The sequence below is a fragment of the Falco punctatus genome (genome assembly GCF_963210335.1).
Source record: "Falco punctatus genome assembly, chromosome: 5".
Lineage (NCBI taxonomy): Eukaryota > Metazoa > Chordata > Aves > Falconiformes > Falconidae > Falco > Falco punctatus.
In genome coordinates this window covers 86,250,586-86,277,327 of record NC_137584.1, presented here as the reverse complement: position 1 = coordinate 86,277,327, position 26,742 = coordinate 86,250,586, and the positions used below count along the sequence as shown (strand labels likewise).

Genomic DNA, 26,742 nt, shown 5'->3' with positions numbered 1-26,742 from the left:
AGCGGTTATTTGGAAAAGATAGTAAAACATTTTAGAATTGACAGATTATTTGTGGATGTGGAGATGAAAGAACCTCTGCTATGCATATGACTTTTTTTTTTTTGTTAAGAAAAAAAGAGAAGTTCAATACTTGAGAAACATCCATTTGATTTCTTTATACCAGTTTTATGTCATTTTTTCCATTTTCTGTGTAGATCCAAAAATGGCCAAATGAGTGCTACAGACTTGTTGGAACAGAGTTGTCAGTTTGTGTTACTGATTTTGTGTTTTGTTGCTTTGAACAAGTGTTCTCCCCCAAGGTTTTTCATCCTGTCTAATATTAAAGGGGAAAATTTGTGTGACCTGTGTTTAATCCCAGCAAGACAGAGAGCTTTAGGATTAAAATGTGTAATTCCAAGTTGTAGATGGCTAGCATACAAGAACACAAAGTTGAGTCTGTCTGTTTACTGGCTTACTCATCTTTTTGAATGATAATTTAGACTTACAACTGTTTTGAGTTGAGATTCAGCCCTTTAATTACATATGTTTATGTATAGTAGCAAACTTGAAGACATTATGGTAGAGTGTTCTCTACTCTTGGTAATGACCCAACTATCACTCGAGTGTTCAGAGCCAGCTTTCAGTAGCCAGTTTCACTCATTCTTCTGTGCTTTTGTAGTTTCCAAACTATTTTCTCTGTCTAAAACTACTACCATTTTTCCAGTAATTAGTAGAAAAATATTTTGGTAATTAGCAGTAATTGTGTATTACAGCACTTATTCATCTTAGTATTTTTTCCCCTCGTAGCTGTAGGTGAAAGACATTCACAATCAAGATTTTATTCATGTTGCAATCATGACAGAAATATTGTTTATCCCATACATTTGTATACAGCAGCACACGAAGCGTGTGGGTGTACTAAATATCAGCAGACTTTTATCTACTTAAGAAGGATGTGTGGCACACCACTTTTAGAAATACATTGTTCCTCCACTTCTTTCTGAAACTCTTTTTGCTTCAGAAGGGAAGGATGTGAACATAGTCGATTGTAACCTTCCACAAGGAAATAAAATATTTAGCCACTTAAAAAGAACATTTAAAAAGTTTGTTACATTTTGCTAGATTTTATATTTCAATAGCATTCTTCAGTGATAGTGAAATGGCATTTTTGGTTGGTTTTTTTTTCTGTTTTCAGTGCCCTTTTCAATTGTTAAGATATTTTTTATTACCTTTAATTGATTTGGTTAATTATCTGTAATGCAAACTCAGAGTAAATACTCTTTGATAGTTACAGAGCTTAGTATATGCATCCATATGTTTTCTTCTTGTTAATAATGCACAGCATCACTTTGAGGACTGCCTGAAATAAATGGTATAGATAGTACCAGTACTACATCTGTATATTAATGCATATACTAATATATAATATATTTAGTATAATATATATATGTAGGTAAAGACCATATTATAGATAGTATTTGGACATAGGCTTAATTCTGTTAGCTCCAATTTTTGCATGCTTGAGTTGGCAAACTTAAATACCCTTTTAATGTATGCATTTTGTATGTATTTGCAAGCAGAAAATGAATGGTGAAATTCAAAATTTTCAGTTCCATTGCAGGCACTGGAGAGGATGTGCTTTTTAATTGGTACAGACGCTTCTGCAGGTTGGACTCTCTATCTTTTTGCTTTCAGATTGTCCTTACAACGTCACCTCACTTTTCTGTCCCTGGCAGCTTCTTTTACCTTCCTTCTCCTGAACCAGCTATTCTAGTTTAGCTATGCTCTAGCTGTCCTGCAAGTTCTTCTTTCTCACACAGGTTCCACTCTTTTTCCTGTCCCGTTTCCACTCTTCACCCTTTATTCTCTAGTCTTTTGTTTGTGACATCTCTTCTGTGAATAACTTGCTGTATGCCATCATTCTGTATTGGATTTTGCCTCAACGAGGTAGGGGTTTTTTCCATATTGTCTGAGGAATAGGATGAGGCATTATGAATATAGGAGAAAAATTCAGCAGGGGTAGAAGCAGGAGATAGCTGCATCCTCTGGATTATACTCAATGCGTAGATTTTAAATGATTTTGTGCTTTAGTAATTGTTATTGTAATTTTTTACCCTCCTCCCACTGCAGTCTTATCCCTCCCACATGTCGTGTGGCCAGATGCCTTACATTTTCACAGGAATACTAAAAGGATATCAAAGGTCTTGGTTTGCCAAGTTTTAAGTCTCATCTCCAAAAAGTAGTATTTTCCAGCAGTGTGCAGCTTTAGGCAGACACCCAGCAAAGAAAATTTCAGCCTACATGATTGAAGTGTGATAGGATTAAAGATGAGAGGATGGTTTCATTGGGAGTAAGATGAGATAATCTTAGAGCAGACGATGCTTCTAGTCTCTTCTGTTATGAAGGTAGCCCAACACATTCCTTAGAGCTGCAGCTGAGGAAGTTAGGAAAACAAATAGCTTAACCCTAGCGTCACTGTCATCATGATCTTGGACTTCAACCATATCCTTGAAGATGTGGGTTTCTTTGATCTCATGAGTAGTATTTGCATCTAGCTGCAAGCCTGGTTAAGTATTGTAAGCAGCTCTACTTCATCATGCTCCCCAAGTTCCTGTCATCTGCTGTCCTTTTTGTTCCTCTTTCAGTTTTTTCTGTTAAATTCCCTCTTCTTGTGTCCATCCTGCAGTAGCTCTTTCCTCAAAATGTTGAGGATGGCTCTTATCTCATCCAAGAGCTAGCTGAGTTTATAAAAGCCATGAGGTTGGATTACTGTCTGTCTTTTGAGTCTCCATGGTGTATGGAGTTTTGTTAAAAGTAATGTCATCTCCTTGACCAGTGAGCAGTCTGACTAACGTAATAATTTATAGCTGTGCAGTGAATATATAGGTTTGTGCATCAAAAAATACACACCTGCATAGTGCAATATTTACTTTGTTCCTCCGTTTCTTATACATGAGTCTGTCAAGTTTTGTGAGGAGTTTTGCTAAGCTGCAGCAGAAAAATGCTATTGACAGACATACTTCCACTCTTCTTTTTCAAATGAAAAAATTGCAGTATGCATGACAGTTTTTAAATCAAGGCATCCTCAAAATTACAGGCGCGCCGCCCCTCCCCGCCCCCCCCCCCCGCCCCCATCAGTTATTTCATGCCTGTATTAAGGATGGTCCAGTACAAGTAAGTCTGCTGATACTTGCTGTGGCTTTATATCATGGAGAGAGGCCATTTCTTAGATAATTGTGTCTGAAATAGTTTAGTTGTTCAGGTATATAAATCAATGCCTTGAACTAAGGCTTTAAGCTCATTATGAGCTAGTCATACTAAAGACAGTTGCTTTGAATGTATTTTCAGTATGGAGCTGCATTTCAGGTCAGCTGTGAGTATGCATCTTGTACAATTAACACCAGTAACAAAGGCACGAGAGAGGAAGTAAAAGCAACATAGAGGGTACTTACATATGTTGGATGTTTAGAAATTTGATGGGTGTGATGCTGTTCCTTGGAGAATATTTAAAATGCATTCCTGTAAAATTGTGAATGATAGTTGGGGTTTCAGGACCTTGAATTTGTGAAGAAAAAATATGCCAAACCAATATGATTAATTTCTGTGAAAGAACAGCAAGCCTTGTAAAGTGGTACATGTCATATAACATGACTTTTGTAAAGCATTGACATGAACCGGAATAAATAAAACATAATTCACAAAGAGTAAGCGCAAGGTTTATGCTAATGAGTAGTCAACTACATCAGTTAAAAGCTTGGGTCAGCTGGTAGGTGGTAGCTCTGTGAAAAGAAAACCACAGTGGATTGTAAGTGAACAGGAATTCTGTTGCCATATTCATTATTGATTGATTTGTGACCTGATAAATAATTTTAGGTCACACATTTGATCTGGATCAGCATCAAACAAGCAATAATGTTCCAGAACATGAGATGTGATGTTTGTGCCTGTTTCATGGTAGCTGCAGGAAAACAAATTACACTTTCGACAGAGCAACCTTAATTTCACAAGTAAATGTTAAAATACATTTGCATGAATGAAGCGTTCTAGTAGGTCATTGTTTTGCAGTTGTAATGTTTAGTCCGGTATGCTACATCATAAAATCTAATACACGGTTTCATTAAACTATTGCCTGGATTGCTAGTGTTGTGGTCTTGTGATGGAGGAGTATGTCTAGAATTGTGTGACGAGGAAGACCTTTAATCTGAAAGCACAACCTGTGAGGACAGATTGGTTGAACTGATTTAGGCCAGAGAAGACTGAAGGGTGATAAAATAGTGTTCAAAATGTCTAAAAGGGATAGCTGCTGAAAAGGTAGAATAAATTAGTCAATAGGGCAAGAAATAATATGCTTACATTATAGGAACAGTTGCATTAAATGCTTGGAAGAAATCTTCCAGCTATAAAAATAATTAATTTCCCTATAGTTGGATGGAACAGTTTGCTTGCAGAGGTTTTCAGTTTACTACTTTTTGGGGATGGCAGAAAGAATTTAGAGAAATACTTGTAAGAAATGGCATAGGTAGAACTGGTTCTGCCCTGGAGCACAAAGTGAACTAGATGATTTCCTGGGGCAGCCCCACTGCATGTGAGTGTAGGATTATATTCTATACTTAATAATCAGTATAGATTCAACGTCTGAATTTTCTCAGGTAGGGTATTTTACAATAAGTCTAATCCTGAAGTGACAGTAGCGTGGGTAATTGTGGCACGGTTACCATTGAAGGGAAAATGTCATATTCCTCCTGCCAGGTACAGATGGAAAAATATGCCTGTGGCTACTGCTGTTACCTTGGCATACTAGAGCAATCCGGGATCTAATACTCTTCTTACCCTCATAACACAGACCTAGTTTGCAAATGGAGATCGCAGTCTTTATATGGGCAACCATACAAGTTCCATCAATTCCTCTGACTGCTTCCTTCCCCTCATGATTGTTACCTGCTGCCTTTTGTACAAGCCCATGGTTATAGTGCCATTCTGTATTTCCTTATATGTGCTGGATACATGCTGGATAGGTATATATAAGCTGTATGCATTTTATCTAAGTAATTGTATTTGCTCCTCACCTATTAACTGGCAATGTATTATATTTCTCTAGAATGTCAATTAATGAAAACAGAGCGACCAAAGCCAAACACATTCATTATCAGATGTCTTCAGTGGACCACTGTCATAGAAAGAACGTTCCACGTAGACACTCCGGAGGAACGGTGAGGGTTTCATTTTTGTTTTGCTTTCCATGTTCTTTACACAGAAGCCTTGGCACGGTCTGTGCTGGGACTGCAGAGCGATCAGCACTTGGAACTGTGACATTCTGAGCACATCTGAACAGTTAGTTGAAGAATTTATAAGTCAGCTTCTGTAAAATATTATCTGATCTCATAGCTAGTGTAAGAGTTGCCTGTGAGTAGGCGGGATGAGTGTGTTCAAATAAGCCAAAACTCTGTCATGATATGTCTCTGGAGTGTTAAGTTTTGAACAATAGGAGCCTGCACTGAAGTATCTTCCAGCCTCGCTGTCTTAAATTTTCCTTTTATTCCTCCTAATAGCCTTCTTTTTTTGGCACATAAAGCAGTATGTTATAATTTATTTTATATTTCCTTATTAGTTTTTCTTGTTTCAGTGAACATACACATTTTAATGTAATTTATGTTTTGTTATTAGTTTTTCTTGTTTCAGTAAATGTACACAAATTAAACGTAGTTTAAGAATGAACTTTTTAATGCATGTAGGAGATACAGGATGGTGTACCTTGCTAAAATGTTCTGTACTGTGTCTGTGTGCACTGAATCTTCCCACTGTGGGCGTCTGCCCTCTTGAGACTAATACTGTGATTTGGCTTCGTTTATATTGTTTGTACCAATAAATAACCAACAACTTTGCTTTTTCTGTTACTTCTCTTTCATTAGTATATTCACCTAGATTTTTTTGTTTGTTTGTTTTAACTTGGTCCCGTTTGTCCACCCTATCTCTTTTCTGTGCATGCGGCATAATACCTCCTACTGCAGTCAGTAATACTGCCCGACTCCTCCCGTAGCCCTTGCTGGCTGAGCACAGACCAGCAGGTACTGCGCGTGGTGCGTGGCGATGGTGGCACGCTGCTGGGCTGGCTGCTGGCTGGGTGCTGGATAGCCGGCATGCAGAGTAGCCATGGGCTCAGCTGCCCCTGCTTGCCTCCCCACGGAAACCCTCATGTGGGCCTGCCCCTACCTGCAGCTGCTGCTTTTAATGATGCTTGTAGGAATTCAGTTGTCTTTGAGGGCCTCTTTCTCAGGGGAATTTGAAATTAGCCAACAAGTTGAGTTTTAAGAGGAAGCAGACAAAGCGTTGAACGCGTGGTTTAATAAATCTTACTTATTTTCTGTGAAAGTGTCTCACCAGGAGGGGTGAATACCAAAAAGTCTCTGAAAATAACAAGCTATTACCAGATAGTATCAGATAGATGACATTCTATGCTCTGAGCTGTATTGTATCTGGAGCAAGTGTTTTCAGGTTTTTGCTATTACAATATTTACAAAACCAGACACTAGTAATTCTTGAAAAGAACCATACAGTAATCCTTTTTGATGCTGGTCAACTTCACCACTTTTTACATAATGTAGAAATTGGAAGGAAATTGAAGTGATTAATTTATATGAGTCTTCTGCTATGTAACATGAGAAATGAGCATTGAAGCAATATAGCATGCGAAGGACATTATAAACCATTTATTTGGATGTATTTTATGAGTTTCTGATAGGAATGTTGGCTTGTTCATGATAGGGAAGAATGGACAGAAGCAATCCAGGCTGTAGCAGACAGACTTCAGAGGCAAGAAGAGGAGAGGATGAACTGTAGTCCAACTTCACAGATAGACAATATAGGAGAAGAAGAGATGGATGCCTCAACAACCCATCATAAAAGAAAGGTAATGACATTAAAAAATAATTGACAAGACTAATCTGTAAATAACTTCTGTAGAATGATCTATTTGGGTAAAACAATATGCAAGGAATAGTGTTTCTACATAAATTTCAGTGTATTACAAACATAAAAGTACTTGTTTTGTTTCAATAAGGCTGAACTGCTCTGGTTCTGTTTGTTTGTTATGCTATCTGATACAGCACTTCTGAAAAACAAAGTTCAACCGTTCAGGCATATGTTAACATTCTGCTTATTGTTTGAATATTATTTTTGTCCTTTCCTTTTTGTTTGTTTACTCTTTTAGAGGTATGGTAATAAAATATTTTCTTTAGACAAGTAGATTTGCCCCCTTTCTCATGCAAATAATACCCAGTACAAATGAGATAATTTGCATGAGAAAGGCTAGCAGGATTTGGCTTTTAATGACCTTGTTTTTTGCTATCTGGGAAAATAACTCTGCTTTGGTTTTCAATGAAGTAAGAGAAAACCATGTTTTATTTTTCTGCAGTCCTTCACAGCTTTTGGTGTAAGTAGGAATATGTACATTGTTAGCTGTAACATACTTGCATCTCCAGAGTCAGTAGGATAAACACATAGCTAAGACTGTATTTTAAAGATACAGTGCCACATAAAAATTTGCTTATTATTTTGTGTTTCCATTTTGTCCTCTGCTTCTGTAAGTGCGGACTCATCCTGAAGAATGGATCATTTGAGCGTATGTCTCATTTACTGTACAGGATTGACATGACTCAAGAAATGCATAGAAATTGCATGAGAAATAATAACCTGTTTCTATAGGACTAGCTTTGTTCTTTCTAGCTAGAAGTGAAACCTGTAGAAAACTAAATGAAGTCTGCTGATGGAGCAAAATAGTCTTACAGCTAATGTCACTGAGTGCCTTTGAATGATGAGCAATGGAAAGAAATAGTGAACGTGTGCCTTTGCTCCTAGAGCATGTTTTGTTCATTGCACTATATGAAGCGAGAATCACAGAAGAATCAGTGGCTGAAAACTATACCCATATGAATATAACAAAGGTGTCATAGGAAATCTTTGTTCTATCATCTCCTAACTTTTGAGAACTTGAGTTTGCAGTGCAAACGTAATTCTTTCATGTTGTTTCATTGTATGCAATTTTCTAACCTTTTTCTGCCATAGAAGATGGTGAAAACTAATAATATATATATCTGTAACAATACCTTTACTGTACATTGTCAGGTTGACATTGAACTTTTAGCCTTGCAGCATAGATGTTTAATGATTGTGCTCCAGGGTAAAATATGATAAGTGACAGCAAGACAGCGGCAGCATTTGAGATGTGTCGGTCTTCTGAGAGGCAGTGTGATTACATAGAAGGGATTTGGATTTGCACTATTAAAGACCTGAGCACGGTTCCAAGCCTGTGTATCCTCTTAGTGGAGCACAAACCCACTGCATAACAACAGGCATTTCCAAGGTGTCAAAATTAATGCTGTCTAATATAAGTAGTTTACCTGGAATGTATGCTTTCCTTGTTCATAGGGCAGTGCGTTTTCCTGTACAATGAAAGGGGTTGTGGGAACAGGAAGGAGAAGAAAGATCAGTTTTGTTTCTGTTTTGATGCTTACACTTTAGGAAAGCTGAAATAAGAAGCTGGGACAGTGCATATGCAGTGCTGCAGAATATTTAATGGATTTGGCAACAAGCCAAAAGCAAACTCTGCAAGGCAAAGGTGAAATGAAAAATGGTGATATTCAACACCTAATAATAGAGAAGAATGGAGATTTTGTAGTCAGTGAAGATCATACTGATGTTCATAAGGATTCTTCCCCCCCCAAAAAAACAAAACAAAAAACAAAAAAACCCCCAAAAAACTCAAAATCCCACTGCAGATTTCTGACTGTTGGAAGACTTCAGCAAAAGGTTCTCAGAAGTTTTTGGAATAAAAAATGCTAAATGACCATAACGATGGGGAGTTGTCACTCCCTCTGTGTTAATGGAAACAGAGAAAAAAATATTTTTGTAGAACTGTTTCTGTTTTGTAGAAATGTTTCTGAAAAGCTTCTGTTTAAGCTTTTGCAGTTGTTAATGTAGTCAGAACCATTTCAGTTATAATGACTTAATGCATTTTTATTGCTTTTTTTTGGTATTTGATTTATTTTCATTTCAGGGTTTTTTTGCACAATGTGTCCTACAAGCTTGTTTTGTCACCTGATTTTACATCTAAGCCCAGTGAATTTTGCTTGTGCATGCACCAGATGGTATACATATGAGTAGAAGAGCATAATCAGATTAAGAAGCAAGACAGAGAGGAGTGGGCCTGTTCTTCTCTAAAAAGGTAGCAAGAGGTTTGCAAAGAAAGCAGTCTTTAGGATGTGGAACTTGATTTGAACAGACATGACAGAAATGTCCCTGGCCAGATTAGCTGGAAGAACGAAAAGCACTTTTTTTTGTTTTCGTTTTCCAGCTTTTTTAAATGGTGTCAATGCGCCACTTAAGTTTTACAGTAATAGCATCACTAAAATTCAGAGCACTAGAAATTCTTAGCAAGCTGCTTTTATTTCTTGCTGTGCTATTCCTTCAAAGTAGAGCTTCTCTGATGAAATCAGATGAAAACTCCAAGTGGTATAATACTTGTGCAAATCAGGGATTTTAAAAAAATTAGTTCTTTGGTAGGAATTTTCAACACCTGTAGTAGGGTGTATTCTTTTGAACAGATCATCCATAGGGGAGTAAATAGGCTTTACAGAAGGCTGAACATCATATGGTTCTTTGGTTAGTGTAGTTTCCTGTAGCTTTATTGCTTTTCCTTTGTTTACACATTTGTTTTGCAGGGTGAGTACAGAATAGATTTTTCAGAGGAAACCAAAAAGTAGTGTAGTGAGGAAAAAGATTCAGTCCTGAGTTTGGTAAGAATGGAAAAGGTGGGAAAAGCATCAAGGAGAAAGAATCCAATCTTACAGGAGCCTCCAAACTTTCTTCCCAACATGCCTTGGGTTTAGGAAGTATTTCCATTTTTCCACCAGTTTTCAGTACACCCTTAGCTATGGCATCTGTGTTTTTATCTCCCAAGGTCTTGTGTTCTTTGGCAGACTTTTTGAGTTACCCTGCACTGCGTATCATCTTTAAGCCTTCTGCTGAGCTTCTAGAGAATGAGAGCATCAGGAGACTTTTATTCTTAGAACTAGGACTACCGCCATAACGTGCTGTTAAGCCACGGCTCAAAATCTTGCAAACCTATTACCTTCCTCTTCTAAATATACATATATCTTTTAAACTTGTTTTCACTAAGCTTGCAGCTAGATTCATGGCTGCTTTGGTGAACATTATGTAAGCAAATTTTGGGCGAATGAATCCTTTGATTTGACTGGCTTGTTGCCCTTAACATCAAACCAATGTCTGTGATCAGTCGAGCCAAGATCCTCCTCCTGTGCGCAGGCGAAGGGCTGCTTTTCTAAGCTGGTTTGTTCAGACTCTGATGGTCCCTCTCTACGTCCAGCCTCTCAAAGAAGATCAGAAGTATGGGAAAAAGTTATCCCTTTGAGGCTGCTTATAATCCCTAAAATTTTGGACTGTTAGAAGTGATAAGTTGTTACAGTCACTAACTCAGTATTCTTTATCAACAAAGCTGTTGGCCGTTCTTTGTCAGACAACGTGATAGCTTATGACTGATGATACCAAGGATTCTGTCCTGAATTACTCATCTTCTGCCTGAATTGTGTTGGAATGCATTTTGGATTTTTCATGTGGTTTTGTCAATTTTCACTGCTTTAGTACAAAGGTAGTTGGTTTTGCTTGATGGTTATCATAGAACTATCAAAGTAGATAACTGACTTTCCAAAGCACCGACTGTGGTATTTGAGAAGTCTTACCTTCAGTTGATTGAGTATTAGTAACCACATAGTACTTGGATCACAACTTTACATATTACATTGTGCATCACTAGCTGTAACACGTTATACTGGTTTTTGGAGAAGCTGATCATTTAAGGGTTTGTCTGTGGTCATAAATTGTACACTCGTGTAAAGTGAGTTTGCTTTAGGTAAACAGTATACTGAGCCTTTGAAATCTCTGTAGTCATATTTCTTACTGGGAGGAATGCAGTTTTGTTCTTTCTGATGTGAAGCATCTGATGGCAGCAAAACAAGATCTATCACTGCAAAATGTCTTAAGTATGTTTACATGTGAGCAAAGAATGGAATTCACCAAGGTTAGTTTGCTTAGAAGCTACCGATCAACCGTTAAACGGGAAAAAGATTTGATTCCTGCTGATGTAGCTAGAAAACTGATATATGGAGAGCATCTTCTCTTTAATAAAGATTTGAAATATCCAGCTATCCAGGTATTACCTTAAATAGTCTGTTGGAGACCTTTTGCAGCTTTTAAGTTGCAGGTTGAACACTTAAAGCTAAGGAATTACAGCATTAATGTGTTTTGTGGAGTTTCAGTTCTACCCCTTATGTGAGCAGATTTCAAACTTTGAGTGAGCAATTGCATAATTACTTTCACAGTTTGTCGACAGCAACTTCAGATGCACTTGAGCTTAAAGGAATAAATAATTTCAGAAGGAAATTTTGCCATTTATGCTTTCTCACAAGAGGGAGTATATTTTGCTGCCACTATTTGTGATTGCCCACTGGGGATATGCCCGATAGCTCTACAATTGGAATGTGTGTGAGAGATATAGGCACTGTTAGAAGTGTTTCTGGTAGGGATGAGGAAATTACTAATTCCATTGTGGAAGACACACGTAGAAGTTTCTCTGGAACACCAGTATTCAAGAAAACTGCCTGAGGCTGCAGATAGGGATAGAAAGGGATACTAGGAAGATGAAAGATAAGTCACGATCTTTTCCTCACACATAACAGGATTAAGTATATTTAACTTTGCAAAACTGAGACTTGGAGTGTGATTACTCTTGATAAATGTTTTGAGGTGTAGTATTCGCAGAGGAAGGAAGGTTACTGATGCTGCATGACAGTGCTAGAGTAAGAATAGGTGAGTGTGGTGGTGTCTGAATTGCAGAGCTTTTGACTGCTTTCCTCAAGGGTCCTGGGTACCTTAACGGTCTGTGTGTGGTTATGTGGTGCAGGCAAGCCAGTAACAGTGTGCTGAAAGATGTGCTGTTGAAACACTCAGTGGAAGCCAATGACTGGCCCCAAGCTGGCCAAAGAAACCCTACAGTCCATCCAAGGTGACCCTCTGCAATCCACTGCTTTCTCAGTATTGTGCTGCTTTTTTCTACATCGCCATCTTTGCATCTAATGCATATACCATAGGGTCGATGCTTCTGAACTGGCTATGAAATGAACTTGCAGAACTAAGATGATTATTGACTCAGGCTTTGTGCTTATGAAAGTGGCTAAACTGCTTTGGGATCTGAGATGATCTGGTCGTATTCTTTCCGTGTGTGATGCTCCAATTGAGCTGATAAACCTGCTAGACTCAGATTGTTTGTTGGTGGAACCAGCTCTTGGATGTACTACTTTTAGCCTGCAAAACGAAGGTGATACTAGATGCTTGAATGATCGCTATAATGGAGTCACAGGAAAGTGGAAAACTTGTCACCTCTTCCTTTTCAGAGCCAGATTGATTAATGTAAAAACAATGTAATTGTAATCTGTACTCAGATTTTTAAAAGTCCACCTCTAATGCTAAGACTGTTGTGGGATTATACTGGTATAATACTACAGTTTGGATCAGGCAAAGAAACCATCAGTGCAGTGGTTGGTGTTACGCAAAACCTACTATATGCCACCTGCTTGTGTCCCTGGTAATACAGGAGTTGATGAAGTTCTGTAGATGCAGAGCATTCGTGAAATGCTGGTATAGGCTAAGACTTTGTTCTGAGTCTGTTTTGTAGAAATAAGTGTGTATCTGTGTGCTACTATCGAACAATATATCCTAGTGGTTTAAGGATATAGTTACTGCCTTCTTTGACTCAATCTTTAACAGTAAGACCAGTTGTTCTCTGGGTACCTAGCCCGCTGAGCTGGAAGACAGTAACTGGGAGAAGAATGAAGCCCCCATAATTCAAGGGGAAATGGTCAGTAACCTGCTGCACCACTTAGACACACACAAGTCACTGGGTCCAGATGGGATCCACCCAGGGGTACCGAGGAAGCTGGTGGAAGTGCTCACTGAGCACTTTCCATTGTTTATGGGCAGTCCTGGCTAACCAGGCAGGTCCCCATCAACTGGGAGTAAGCAAATGTGACGGCCATCAACAAGACCAGCTGGAAGGAAGATCTGGAGAACTACAGGCCTGTCAGCCTGACCTCGATGCTGGGGAAGGTTATGGAGTGGATCATCTTGAGTGTCATCAGGTGGCATGTACAGGACAACCAGATGATGAGGCCCAGACAGCATGGTTTTATGAAAGGCAGGTACTGCTTGATGAACTTGATCTTCTATGAAAAGGTGACCCACTTTAGTGGGTGAGGGACAGGCTGTGGATCTTGTCTACCTGGACTTTAGGAAAGCCTTTGACACCATCTCCCACAGCATTCTGAAGAAACTGGTTGCTCATGGCTTGGATGAGTGTACTCTATGCTGGGTAAAAAGCTGGCTGGACAGCTGAGCCCAAAGAGCGGTAATAAATAGAGTTAAATCCAGTTGGCAGCTAGTCACAAGCGGTGTTCCCCAGGACTCAGTATTGGGGCCAATCCTGTTTAATATCTATGAGGGGATTGAGCGTGCCCTTGCTAAGTTTGCAGATGATACCAAGTTGGGCGGGAGCGTTGATCCTCTCAAGAGTAGAAAGACTCTGCAGAAGGATCTGGACAGGCTGGCTCAGTGGGCCAAGGCCAGTTGTATTAGGTTCAACAGGGAGTAGTGCCAGGTCCTGCTCTTGGATCACAACACCCCCACACAACGCTACAGGCTTGGAAAGCTGCCTGGCAGAAAAGGACCTGGGGGTGTTGGTGGAGCGCCGGCTGAACATGAACCAGCAGTGTGCCCATGTGGCCAAGAAGGCCAAACAGCATCCTGGCTTGTAGCAGGTATAGTGTGGCCAGCAGGACCAGGGCAGTGAGTGATTGTCCCCCTGTACTTGGCACTGGTGAGACTGCACCCTGAATCCTGTGTTCAGCTTTGGGCCCCTCACTACAAGAGGGATGTAGAGGGGCTGGAGCATGTCCAGAGACGGGCAGTGGAGCTGGGGAAGGGGCTGGAGCACAAGTCTTATGAGGAGTGGCTGAAGGAACTGGAGTTGCTTAGCCTGGAGAAAGGGAGGCTGAGGGAGGACCTTATTTATCACTCTCTACAACTGCCTGACAGGGGCCGTAGGCAGGGGGGTCGGTCTCTTCTCCCAAGTAACAAGCAACAGGACAAGAGGAAATGGCCTCAAGTTGTGCCGGGGGGGATATAGATTGGATATTAGGAAAAGTTCTTCACGGAAGGGGTGGTCAAGCATTGGAAAAGGCTGCGCAAGAAACTGGTTGAGTCACTGTCCCTGGAGGTGTCTAAACGACATTGCTTAAGGACATGGTTTAGTGGTGGTCTTGGCAGTGCAAGGTTAACAGTTGGCTTTGATGATCTCAAAGGTCTTTTCCAACCTAAATGATTCTCTGATTATGAACTTATTCATACAAGTGTACCTATTTTTGTAAACTGTTCTGATTATATTATATTGGTAACAGCATTTGATTGTATGCAGACACACTTGTGTGCATACTGGAACTGGATAGCATAAGTCTTGCTAATCCTTGTTCTTTGCTCCTTTATAGACAATGAATGATTTTGACTATTTAAAACTGCTGGGCAAAGGCACGTTTGGCAAAGTTATCCTGGTCCGAGAGAAGGCTAGTGGGAAATACTATGCTATGAAGATTTTGAAAAAAGAAGTCATTATTGCAAAGGTAAGGAAGGTTATATTTTTAATATCAGGTATTTTTTTTTCTTTAATGGAATAATCAACCAAATCAACCAAAAATGGAATACTTAAGGTATTTAATTTTTGATGGTAACTGAGTTTGATTGAAATATGTGTATATCTTCAGAAAATAAGAATACAAAAAAGCATGTGTACCTATTTTACATACCTTTTTCCAGTGTTTTATAATCGAGAGCGTGCTAAAGCATTGAGAGAGTTCACTGAGCAGGAAAATAGTGCAATCCAAGTTTAAAACAAGAAAAAGTGTATTGTGGTATATATTACACACTACAGAAATTTTTCTGCAGGTTTATTCAGATAAATGCAATTAATTTAATATACCTGTGCTCTGTTCCTGCTATGTTAGAAAAGACTGCTGTGCATGGGATTAACAATCTATTTTTTTCAGTTCTTGAGGAACAAGGAAAGTCTGAAGCTGATGTCTGATGGCATCATTTAAACTGGTACTGTCCAGTCACTTAAGCTTGATTAGTTTAGTATTACTAGCTCTTGTGCTTGGTCATAATTTTACTAAGTTCAAACTTGAAGATAATCTACTCTCAGCTTTGTTTCTAGCAATTATGAAGTTTTGAATCCCACCTGCACAGAACAAGTTGCGAGCAAAGAACCAACATGCTTTTGTCACCGTGAGACACAATTAAAAATAATCCCAATTATTAAGTACGAAGGGTTTTGAAGGATGTGAATCTGACTGAGATTTTTGAGTGCTTGAGGCTGACAATAACAGTATTCATTCATTAAAACTGAATGTGGATGGGGACTGCTGTATTTTACATATATTTTATTCTAAAATATTCTTCAGATTTTTCTAATTTTCCTTTCGGCTTATGGAAACAGGGTTTACAGAGTTTTGCAGTCTATGCTCATCTGTCTGCCTGTCACTCACTTTCTAATGACTTTTGAATGTGTTGATCAATTTCAATAAAATTTGCTAAGAGGAGTAGAAACCTCAAAGACAATTATATTTCCTTGAGTTTCATTTAAACCAGCCCTGGTTGTAGGGGGAGAGACTTAAATTTATGTCTTCAGGAGGGAAGAGACTGACCAGCGAGTTCTGTGTGCCCTTGGCAGCTGTCTCGCGTGCATTGGCAGGGTACTTGGTGTGTGCATGATTTGTACTAACAGCAGCTAGAGTGTACTTTTTCTTCTTACTGCATCTAATGATAATGAGGAAGAGGCGGTATCACTGCTGTGTTCTCCTGATTCTGCGTGGAAAGGAGGATCTCAGTGGTCCTCTTTGTAAAGCTATAAATGGCAGCAGTCTCTGTGGGTCGCCCTGTGGGTCTCAGAGTCTGTCTGATTGCTGCATGCTGTGGCCCAGTCTCCAGCCTGACATCCTTCCCCAGTGCTCTGCTGATACCTGGCACCCAGGGGGTCCTCAGGGGACTCTTACATCTGACTGCTATGAACTCCTGCTCTGCAGCTGCTCCTTCATACCCTTCCAGCCTTCAGAGCACTTCAGCTTGCTTCTTTGTATCAATAAGTACAAAACACATTTTTGAATTCTAGGATTTCTTTTTACTTTGCTGGCTGCAAAAATAGCACTGGATTTTTAGATGGGTTAAAACTGATTCTCTGATAGCTTTGTGTCTCTGTTGAGTGAAAATTCTTGTTTGTAGAAGTATGTGTAAAGCTTGAGAAACTTTGAAGCTATCAGGGATGCAACTGTTTATTGATTTGAAATAGGAAAATGGAAAGCTAGCTAGGTGATAGATTGGGCAGAACCTGGCACTCCCTGAAGCAAACCAGGGTCTGTTTTTCTGCCTGTTTGTAGACTAACAAGAAGATAAAGGTGTGAGGAAGGATGCCTTTCATCCTGTGATGAAAATGGGAGCACCTCAGTCTTTCAAATTTTACTTCCTCAGAACTGCTATTTTGTTTTGAAGGAAGTTTCTCTAAGTCTTCCATAGTGTGGTTGTATATTGATAAGAAACTGATGAAACAACGAAACAAAGACTATGCTTAGATCTTCACAAGTAGTGTGGTCACGTTTTTTCCCCTATAGTCACCAAATACCAGTTTTTCCACTCCTCCTCAAACTAAAAACTAAAGCAGGCTTGAGCCTGAGCTTAGCTGTCTAGCCCAGTCCTTGACTGAGTATGTCATGGGGATTTATCAATAACATTTAGCTCTGGAGATCAGTGCTAAGGATACAGTCACTAGGTAGAATAGTAATGTGATATAATATACACTGCAGAAGGTCATACCTTTAACGGCATAATATGAAGCAGAAAACTGGTGCATTGACAGCTGTATCTAGAAACTTGTATTACATCTGCCCATTTCAGCCTAAACCTGGCAATCCTAAATGTTTGTGGCAGATTAATATTACACTTACCAGGAAATTGCTGCCATTATTAAAAACTTCTGAGGCAATGACAGAAAAGCTGGCCATTGCCAGCTTTTTATACCCCATATCTGTTGAAACACTGAGGTTTAAAAGTAAGTAAATAAATAAAACTTTAGGCTTGCTTTTCTCCTTGAAGTGTGTTTATTTTTCCCCCAGTACATGGTTGTAATGTATGTACTCAGTGTTGCGGTGCTGTTCAGCTAAACGGCATCGTAATTTATTACCACTACCTCTGTTGTTGTTGTTGAACTTCCTATTTTGACAGTTTTCAAAGTGTAATTTAAAACTCCTGACATCTGTGTTTACTTTCTAGTTTAATAATACCTTATCTTCAGAGTCTGATAAGCATGTGTAGTACAGTAATATATTGGTATTATTTGTAGCAATAATAAAGTATACTCTGACTAAATACATTTACTTCTGCATGTTTATGGTTGAAGTTTGAGTCACGCCAAGTTAGTCTTCAATTTTGTGTAATATAACACTCAGCGGTAGCTTAGCGCTACAGAAAACGGCTAAAGCAGCTCAGCGGCTCTCCGGCTTTTAGGTCCGGCCCCTGGCAGCCTGGGGAGGGGGGATTTGCTGCATGTATCACATGCAGAATTCCATAAAATGACTGTGTATTCATAATATGAACCTCCCAAGTGCCCTGCTTTTCTCCCTAGCCCTCAGGGGCTGCTCACTGTTGTGGCGCTGGGTGAGCGCCCTCTTCCCGCCATTTTGTCCCCCTCGCCCTCGCACAAGATGGCGGTGTGAGGGGCCGTAGCCCTGCCCCTGGGGCCTCGCTGTCCCCTCCGGGCTGCTGCTCACCTCTGGCATGGCGGGGCTGGCCAGAGGGCCCAGGCTGTGGCCAGAGCAGGGGACAACCACCCACGAGGGCCGCGTTAGTTTCTTTCTCTTCCTTTGGCGCAGCACTTTCTTTAAAGCTCGCAGATGGGAGAGCGTCACAGTCTCTCTCTGAGTTGTCCCTTTCTCAAAATCTGTCTGGAAATGCGCCAGGTATTAATTGGACATCTCCCACCGCCATGGAGGTGGCCAGGGTCCCGCCTGGCTCCTGAGGGCCGCCCAGTGCGGGAGGGAGGGAAGCACAAACGCCAAACCAAGCAAATGCTTCAAAACAATTTCACTTAACATTAGGCTAGATGAGACTAGGCTTTAGAGTCCGTGACTACCTGTGTATGTTTCCTGCAAATGGATCCCGTTGCTCTGTAGGTAGGTTGTTCAGGTGATTCGTACCGCAGCTGCAGAGCTGTGATGACTGCATTTTTAAACTATCAAATCCATTATTAGCATTTCTTCCTTCCCTGCATTGTCTGTAAAGTTAAAGGCTTCATTTTACAGCAAGAAAATAAGAAAAAGAAAATCAAATAAAATATGTTAAATTATATTTTGCCAAACCTTAAAACATTTTCTTAGAAAACTTGAGTTTTCTTGTTTGTTTCAGGTTTGTTCATTTTCCAAAACTGTGCTGTAGCTTTCTTTTTTTGAAAGTGTTGACCTTTCCCTTGTAATTAATTAAATAACAATTTTATATCTTAATTCAGACCTACTTCTTCCACTCTTGTTTCTCAGGATGAAGTGGCTCATACTCTTACAGAAAGCAGAGTATTGAAAAACACCAGACACCCTTTTTTAACAGTAAGTATTAGGAATTAGTTTTTAAGTACATGAGCAAATAATTTTCAGTATCATTTGTATTCCATTATGAACATAATTTATACACAAATCCCAAAGTCCTTCTCATGGAGATTTGTAAATAAGTAGTAGCTATCTGGTGCTTATACGATATCCTTTACCAGAATATGTATTGAAGGGTTCAGAAAGAAAGCTTCTAATAATTTAACTGCATTGAAAATAAATTTAATTGTAGGATGTAACTGTTGTGCAATTGTTGTGATTTTTATATATGAATGCTTTTTCAGTAAAGGTTATTGATTTCACATAGTGTCAAGTAAGAAATTTTTACCAAGAAAACTTAATTAAGAATTCAATAAAATGGTAAAAATACCAATTTCTTCAACATAAGTAGCCCATGAAGCAACAAAACTCAATGTCTTTGTCTTTATATGGTTAATATTTAATAGCAGGAAAATATTGAAAAGAGGATGAAAATGTTGACATTAATGTCAAATTATGATTAATAGTTTTAATTTTACAACTGACTTCTTTCTGTAGAAGTAATTCTGATTCCTCTCCTTTGAGATTATATTAGAAAATCCTTTTGTTGATTTCAAGAGATAATGCTGTATCTCAAGATAGGGGAGATTTTTTTTTCTTTTTTGCGTTAAAATATCAAAGTATAACATCAAAGCTTTCCTATTTCAAAAATCATAAACCATTTAGAAAGCAGAGGATTGCATTCACATTGCTTGGTCAAAACATTCTTGGAAATTCAGTAGACAGAAATGAGATCCCCTGAAGTTTCTTAAATTAGAGTGCAAAGGTAAGCAGGAATAGGCATAATTCCCATCAAATCATGCAACACCATTGCTGCAGTTGTATCTTCATGTCTTTCTGGTGTTATTAAACAAATCCTGTAAGGAGGCATGCAGTATTTAAGTCACTTGAATCTCCTTATGAATTTGTTAACTGTAGTTCTACTGCATTTTGTTTATTTTAGGCCAAGCCCACATCTGTAGATTTTCTTTGGTGGTATTTTTCCCAGCAAAATCAAATCAACATTGATAGGTCAAGAATTTTAATTATGTTAATAACATTTGTTAAAATTTCAAAATTGTATGTAAATAGATGTATTAATTTGGCACTCAAGTGTTTTTAACATTGCATAGTATGTAAACCCGGAGATTCTTTGCTTTGGAAATGAAAGCAGGCTGCAGGTTAAGATCACTTTTCAGATTTCTTTGGGGAGAAATTAGTAAGAATATGGTAGTCTGTCCATGGGCGTTGTTGAAGTGGACATCATAAAAATATGATGAGTGAGAATAGCTGGTACCATGTAAGGCAGTCAGAAATGCAGTGTAACATTGTGTATTTTAGTAGCTACTTATATTACAACAGGCATGAGTTTTTTGTATCAATGGCCATGTGGCAGAGATGAGGGAAGACATGCAGGTTTTTGTGTTAATTTATTTCATGCTCCAGATAGGAAGTTACACTTTTAATTACTCTGAAAGTTCTCACCAAGTCAGAATTGTCTGCGTAAGAGGATAAAATTAAATTTTGTTACAGTTGAAGTGCAAGAAATTGTGTTAATACAAGATGATAATTGGTTTGGTTTTGCTGTTTTCTTTGCAAGTCCTTGAAATATTCCTTCCAGACAAAGGATCGTTTGTGTTTTGTCATGGAGTATGTTAATGGAGGAGAGGTAAGTTTTAAAAAGATGTTCTGCATTTGTAATGGTAGTTCTGTCTCTGGGTTACACTTTTAAGTTTTTCTTGGCTTTTTTGTTTTGTGTAGTATCTTTGACCTTTTTTTTTTTAAAAAAAAAGTTTTTAAAACTTTTATTTAAAAAAAATGTAGACATGTTTTATAACTATGCTGTCAAAAGTAGTTCCTATAATGGAAAAATTAGACTATTGTATCATGAAAGATAATTTCATGGTAGAGAAATAATTACGAATAGCATGTTGTTTCATCCTCAAGCACGTTATAGCATGTTCTAGCATGAAACAGTCATAATCTAGTTTAAACATGGAAAAATAATGATGAGCAGTCTTATTTTTGTCCTGATGTGAAGTATGTGCTCTCTTCATTGTTGTAGCCATTGCAAATACCTATGAGAAAAGAGTGCAGTGTTCATATTTTTCACTGCTGCTGTGCCCTTCCCTTGCTGTGTACTCTGGAAATTTCAGTTTAAGTGCTAAACTTCTTAAGGGGGTGTTAGCCTTAAGCCATTGCTGTCCTCCAGCTGTTTACTAAAGAACGGAATATCAAAAACTAAATCCATCAAATGGAATTAAAGAGAACTGCAATCTAAGAAGAGGGCTTTTATCTGCCTTTTAGGTGCTGTTTGCTGTTTGTATCTTGTTACAACACGAACTAGGGGTTTTTCCTTATTTTGTCTACTATATGCTGCATAAAAACGTTAAGAGACTACGTGTTCCACTAGCTTTTTTTTATCAGAAACTGTTTCTTCATTCAGGAATTGCTGCAGCATGGTACCATGTTTTGCATTGTCCTTTTGCTGTGTTCTCCTACAATAAAACTGTCTTCAGCTGTAAGCCTAATGCTTGAGCGCCCCCAGAGCGCCTGTCTTGCATTTGTTGTTCTGGCAGTTTCTGGGTCCTGTCTGAGGGCCATTTACATCCTATCTCATCCATGGCTGTCTACCAGCCCTGGCTAAACATGCAGCTGTAGGGTTCTCATATGGGAGGATGGCTTGTTTAACTCAGTATGGCTAAACCCAGTTCTGGACATCCCTTCATGGCTAGGTGAGCTAGACACAAAGATCTCCCTCAGCAGTGATGGGATAACAGCATCTCTTGGTCACTCAGCTGGCTTATTTGACATTGAAATATCACCAATATTAAGTCAGGGCTATCTACAATGATTTTTAAAGTGATGTCTTAGAAAGTAGCTAATAATTCTTAGTTTTCTCTGTGCAAGACCTTACTGCATTTCTGTAATCTCAGGGGATGCACTTTGAAAGTATTTTTTTAGCATCAGCCTGTTGTTTAGATACTCATCTTTTTGAAAGGTACCTTTCTGTCCTATTTGAATACAGAGCAGAGTCCACAGAGAATGTTTTTGACTCCTTTCTTGTGATTGAGGATACTCTGACACCGTGTTTTGATCGGGCTTGTATCTTGCATTCCTCTGCATTGGGTGGTGCACTCTTGTGCCAGCTGCTGCAAACGTCTCGTGTCATGGGTTTCTGGGTGGCAGTCTGCTTTTGCTTATCGGGATTTGACTAATTGCAATGTACTGTGCCAAGAGTGGGTTGCTTTATAACAGGTATGGTGCTCTTGCTTGTCAGTGTTGTTGATGTTGTTTGCTGATGGTTCCCTAATTCTGTGAAGCTAACCGTAAATTTTTGCCACAGTGGGAAATAATGGCCTTTCAGAGTTGGCAGTTTTCTTTGAAGAAACTCTCTTGATATGCTTACGTGCTTCTCTCTGACTAGAGATCTAGAAGTTGGACAAACTGGCCTTTTAAATAGGAAAACCTTTAATCTTAGGAAATTTTCCTGTGAATTCCAGACTTTAGTCACTGTCTGCTAAGCAATACAAAGGACTTAACGAGGCTAGTTTTACAAAGATTATTAACTCGGAACAACTGAAAATAAGCTGCGCAAAGTTTAGCCAACATTTTTGCCATTTGTAAGTGTATGTCCTGTATGGTACACAGACTTTTCTTTTGCTGCTTCCCTCTACTGTTTTCTCTGTGTTCCAAGGAAGTTCATTTCCCTACAATGGTTTCTTACTGTTGAAGGTGTTGAAAAGTCATCTTTTAATTATATCCTTCCAGCAGTGGGAAATTGCCTCTAGCAGTACTATGTTGCTTTTGATTCTTTCCAGAGCTGTACTACCTTAAGTGTGTTTCTGTTTAAAATTCTGTTACATTAAAGATTTCCTTTCAATTAAACAGTTGTGTCTGGGTCAGTTGCTTGGGAATTTTCATGGACTACACCTTTCAGGAGCACATTACCCAAACAGTCCTTCAAAGGAAGGAGTTCTTGAAATTTATGTCTGTATTCTTGACTCTCACCTAGGTGAAAGCAAGAAAATGCCACAATTTAGGCTGTTGCCCAACTACAGTAGTAAAAACTGTAGTCAGTACTGGGGGTCTTGAGTTCCTGTTCCTGTGGTTGGGAAGGAAAACAGTCAAGGAAGGGGTCACTGAATTACTGAATTTCATTTGGGAGGAGAAGAAATCATGTTAAAATGCTTCTAAACATGAATCTTTAATACTGAAGAAAAATCCAGATCCATGTTGAATTTAATATCCCACCAGAATGGTACCAATTTATCGTTGCCTTACCTTGCCTATGTAACTTCTCATTATTTAGCTCAGTTAATAAGGGAACACAGTATAATGAAAATGTAACTGCATCAGTTATATTTACACTGTATGTGTTTCTTTACAGTGTACAAAGTATTACTGTATGGAATTCTCTTTTGACTTCCTTTAAAAAAAACCCAAAACTTATTCTGTAGCTAAATATATTAAAACATTAGAGGATTTATAAATATATATATATATAAACATTAGAGGATTTTTTTCAAGAATTTTTTCAGATGGAAATATTGACTATGTTTTCCTTATACTTAGAACTTCTACTGTTAATTTTCTGCCGCTTAAGGGCCCAACCTTGAAATCTTTGTTGTGGGCTGAAAGCTTAACTTTTTCATTTTTTAGTGTTGCTGTTGGACTGTCTGGATTAAATGCTTAGGCATGTCTATTGATCATAAACTGTGTTGCAGTATAGAGCTAGAAGGATACTTCCACCATTGTGATTATATCTCAATTCCTTTGTTATACTGAAGGAATTACATTAAAGTGGCTTTAAGGCATTGAAATTTGATTTTAGAAAAAAACCAACACTCATCTGGCTTAGTTGAGATGACCAAATTCCAGTATCGGGACTTTGAAATGGCAGATTTTATGCATGTGTCGTAAAAAAATACATGCAGTATTGCATGATAAACTGTTCTTTGGTTCAAAATACAGAATATTAATGTAAATATTTTTAAATAAGTAAAACTATCAGTACTTGCAGATGAACACAGGCCTACATGAAAGAAAAGAATACCCCTTCATTTTTTTGTACATTTTTTGCTGTCCTTGTCATATTGACATTTTGAAAAAAAAAGTAAGTCACTATTGATGGTTTTCCTGCTACTATGGATTTGCCTACTCTTCCTTTTGTGACGCCTGTAATTTTGAGTACTATTTGATTGCAGTATGTTAGTTGTATGTTACAGTACTCCCCCAACTTCTGGGTCGCACAGAATGGTGTAAACTGTGGTATAAACCCCGATGTTCTAAGAACGGCTCTTTATTGTTGGAGAATACTTTTGGACTGTGTGCTTCTCATTTTTTATTTTCCAGTATTTTGCTGGTTGAAAAGCTTTAGGAATGAAATCTATTACATACATTACTCTGCAAAGTGCACTGATTCAGCTGACTAATAAGTTGATTAACTTCCTTGCTTTGCACTTTCAGGATAATTCCAAATTCTGTACTTTGTAACAAACTTAATTGGTAATTATCTGTATAATAAAATGAGACTCTACAGTTTGTTCAGATGGTTTCTCCACTCCAGAATTCTCAATCTCTGTTCTGCTTGGCTTTCTTTTTTTCTGCAGCTCTTGCTTCAATTCATTAGGCAAGAGAGAACTAAATGGTTTGTTCTAATTGAACAAGTGCTGTTACTGTCTAGAAAAGAAGATAGAATATACAACCTACCTAATGAAAAATGACTGAATATTGGTGTAAGCTTTGTCGTTTTTATCTTGGCTGTGTCCCATTTTGTTTTCCTAAAGCACGAAAATGAGAGAATGTTCCTTAGCCTAAAATTATGATAGTGCGAGATAAGGGTACTATATTTATTTGGGTATAGAATGTCCCTAGAAACAGTATAAAGTCTGAAACAATAAACAAATAATTCAAAACGTCAAGGCTGCTACTGCAAATGCTTTGCAAAAGAGTCAGATCAATAGTCAAATATAAAACGTGTTTAATTGCAGAGCTGCACAAACCTGATATACAACAGCAAGAAGCAGTCATACAACTTTCAACATGCTAAATAGGTCAATAGCATGTGTAGAAGTTTAATGTATTGATTGATATAAGGTTGTGTGTTTTATATATGTGTCATGCTTGGATGTGCAGTTGAATATACTTTTAGTTTTGATCTTTGTTTTTATTTGTTAAAATTTTTCCATTAACATTTTTATTAGGATAAAACCCCACGGCAACATTATTGTTCAGTTTTTAAATAAAGGCATACCAGGAAATTTATAGCTCCAGTCCTCACTGTAACTATAGCACCCTCAAGTATGCCATCAAAAATGTTATATGCAAAATGGCTTTCCTTGTGCCAAAGCTATTTTGATTGCAGTTCCAATGACTTTATAGCACATACTTAATAACTGTAAATCAATAAATAGTGCACATGTTGGAAGTGTTTTTCAGAACCTCCCATCAGATTCCTTCTTTTCCTTCTCTGACTTAATAAATCTGATCTTCATGTTCTGACAATCGTAAACAGAGCCTGGTGGCACAATTATTTCATAATAGTGAACCAAATACGTAATTTGTTGAAAATAATGCTGTAATCTCACTGAATTAGATGTTTCTGTTATCGTTTTAAAAATAACTTTAGAATTTTTAGCATGTATTTGAGTGTAGGAATTTGCATTTAACATACATTTTTATATCTGAATGTACATTCTTCATTAAAAACTAGCACGTATTGTTTGATGACAAGTCTGTGAAGTGCTATAATAATATGAAGAATGCTTATGAAGAATGACTGTAGTTAAACGTCTGACATTAAAATACACTGACTTGGGAACTCAGTCTCTGGCAAACACAGAACTGTTGCTAGTTATTTCTAGCTGGTCATTTTACTTTGAAGTTAGTATTTTGAATTAATATTGAGAATATTTTGTTGGAAAGAAAACACTAAAGGAAATAAACTTTTGTTGTGTTAATATGTCAGGTTATCAACTCACAGATTCAAATCGGGGCACTTTTTTGTGGGAACTAATAAATCTGTTGCTGGCTAGTATCCTGAGCTGTTAGAATTTTCTAAGACTTTGCTGCTCACCTACTGGATCCATCTCTTTCATAGAGAAAATTGCAATAGTCCTCTCATATAGATAGGAATGTAGGGCTAATTGGAGATTATATTATAAATTTCTCAGCTGTGTTTTCTATTTGTACACATTATAAAGTGATCTAAAAGTTGACCTTTATTTTGAATTACTTTGACTCCATCCAAACAAATAAAACTCTTAAAAATGAATGATATTAGCTCATTATTTACGAAAGAGACTACACAACAGACATAAACACATAAATACGTAAGTTTTGTAGTTTGCTTTATTTGGATTAAAATCTACTTAGCAGCATTTGTTTCCTATTTAAATCTTTCAAAAATGTGTGGAAAAGGCCCCACAAATTGAGAAATTGATTTATTCTTTTCCCACTCTTATGACATGTGAGGCACTTCATGAAGGCAGACTTAGTTGCTTAGTCTTGTGGTTTTGTGTTTGCGTGGGCAATTAAGCAGTCCTCAGTACAGAAAGCCGGTTACTACAGGGAGGGCTGATGTCACCGCCAGGATCGGTGCTTCAATGGGGAAAAGAGCAGCAGGAGCAATTGAAATACCTACAGAATAGTGATCCTCCTTCTCATGCAGGCATTCCATTTTTGTACAGGGTGTCTTGAGAATTCAAAAAGAAACTGAAAGGGGAATGCAGATATAATGAACAACACTGAAATACTCTAAATCGTACTGCAGTTTCTGTTTTCTGTGAAGTCTCTGCTTGTACAAGTATATGCTGCCAAGAGGCTCAGTTTAGTGGGAAGTTTGTTTAGATTCAGAAGAAAGTAATACTCTTCTTTTGAAGTACAACTGTCAGGAAAGAAGCTTATAGGATTGACTTTTCAAAAAAGTTTACATGCTAAAGTAGCTGCAGTAATTCTTACACTGATTTGTGCCATGTGA

At 38.1% G+C, this 26,742-nt stretch overlaps 1 protein-coding gene across 3 annotated transcripts in view; it reads left to right on the top strand.

Moving 5' to 3' along the window:
* The window catches only part of AKT3 (AKT serine/threonine kinase 3), a 186,601-nt gene that overhangs the window by 113,559 nt on the left and 46,300 nt on the right, over nt 1-26,742 (top strand). For all 3 annotated transcript variants that reach the window (XM_080390477.1, XM_080390476.1, XM_080390478.1), the window contains exons 4-8: nt 5,078-5,189; nt 6,742-6,886; nt 14,589-14,720; nt 18,678-18,743; nt 20,362-20,430. In XM_080390477.1, the coding sequence (XP_080246603.1) occupies nt 5,078-5,189; nt 6,742-6,886; nt 14,589-14,720; nt 18,678-18,743; nt 20,362-20,430 (524 nt within the window). The remainder of the gene's footprint in view (nt 1-5,077; nt 5,190-6,741; nt 6,887-14,588; nt 14,721-18,677; nt 18,744-20,361; nt 20,431-26,742) is intronic.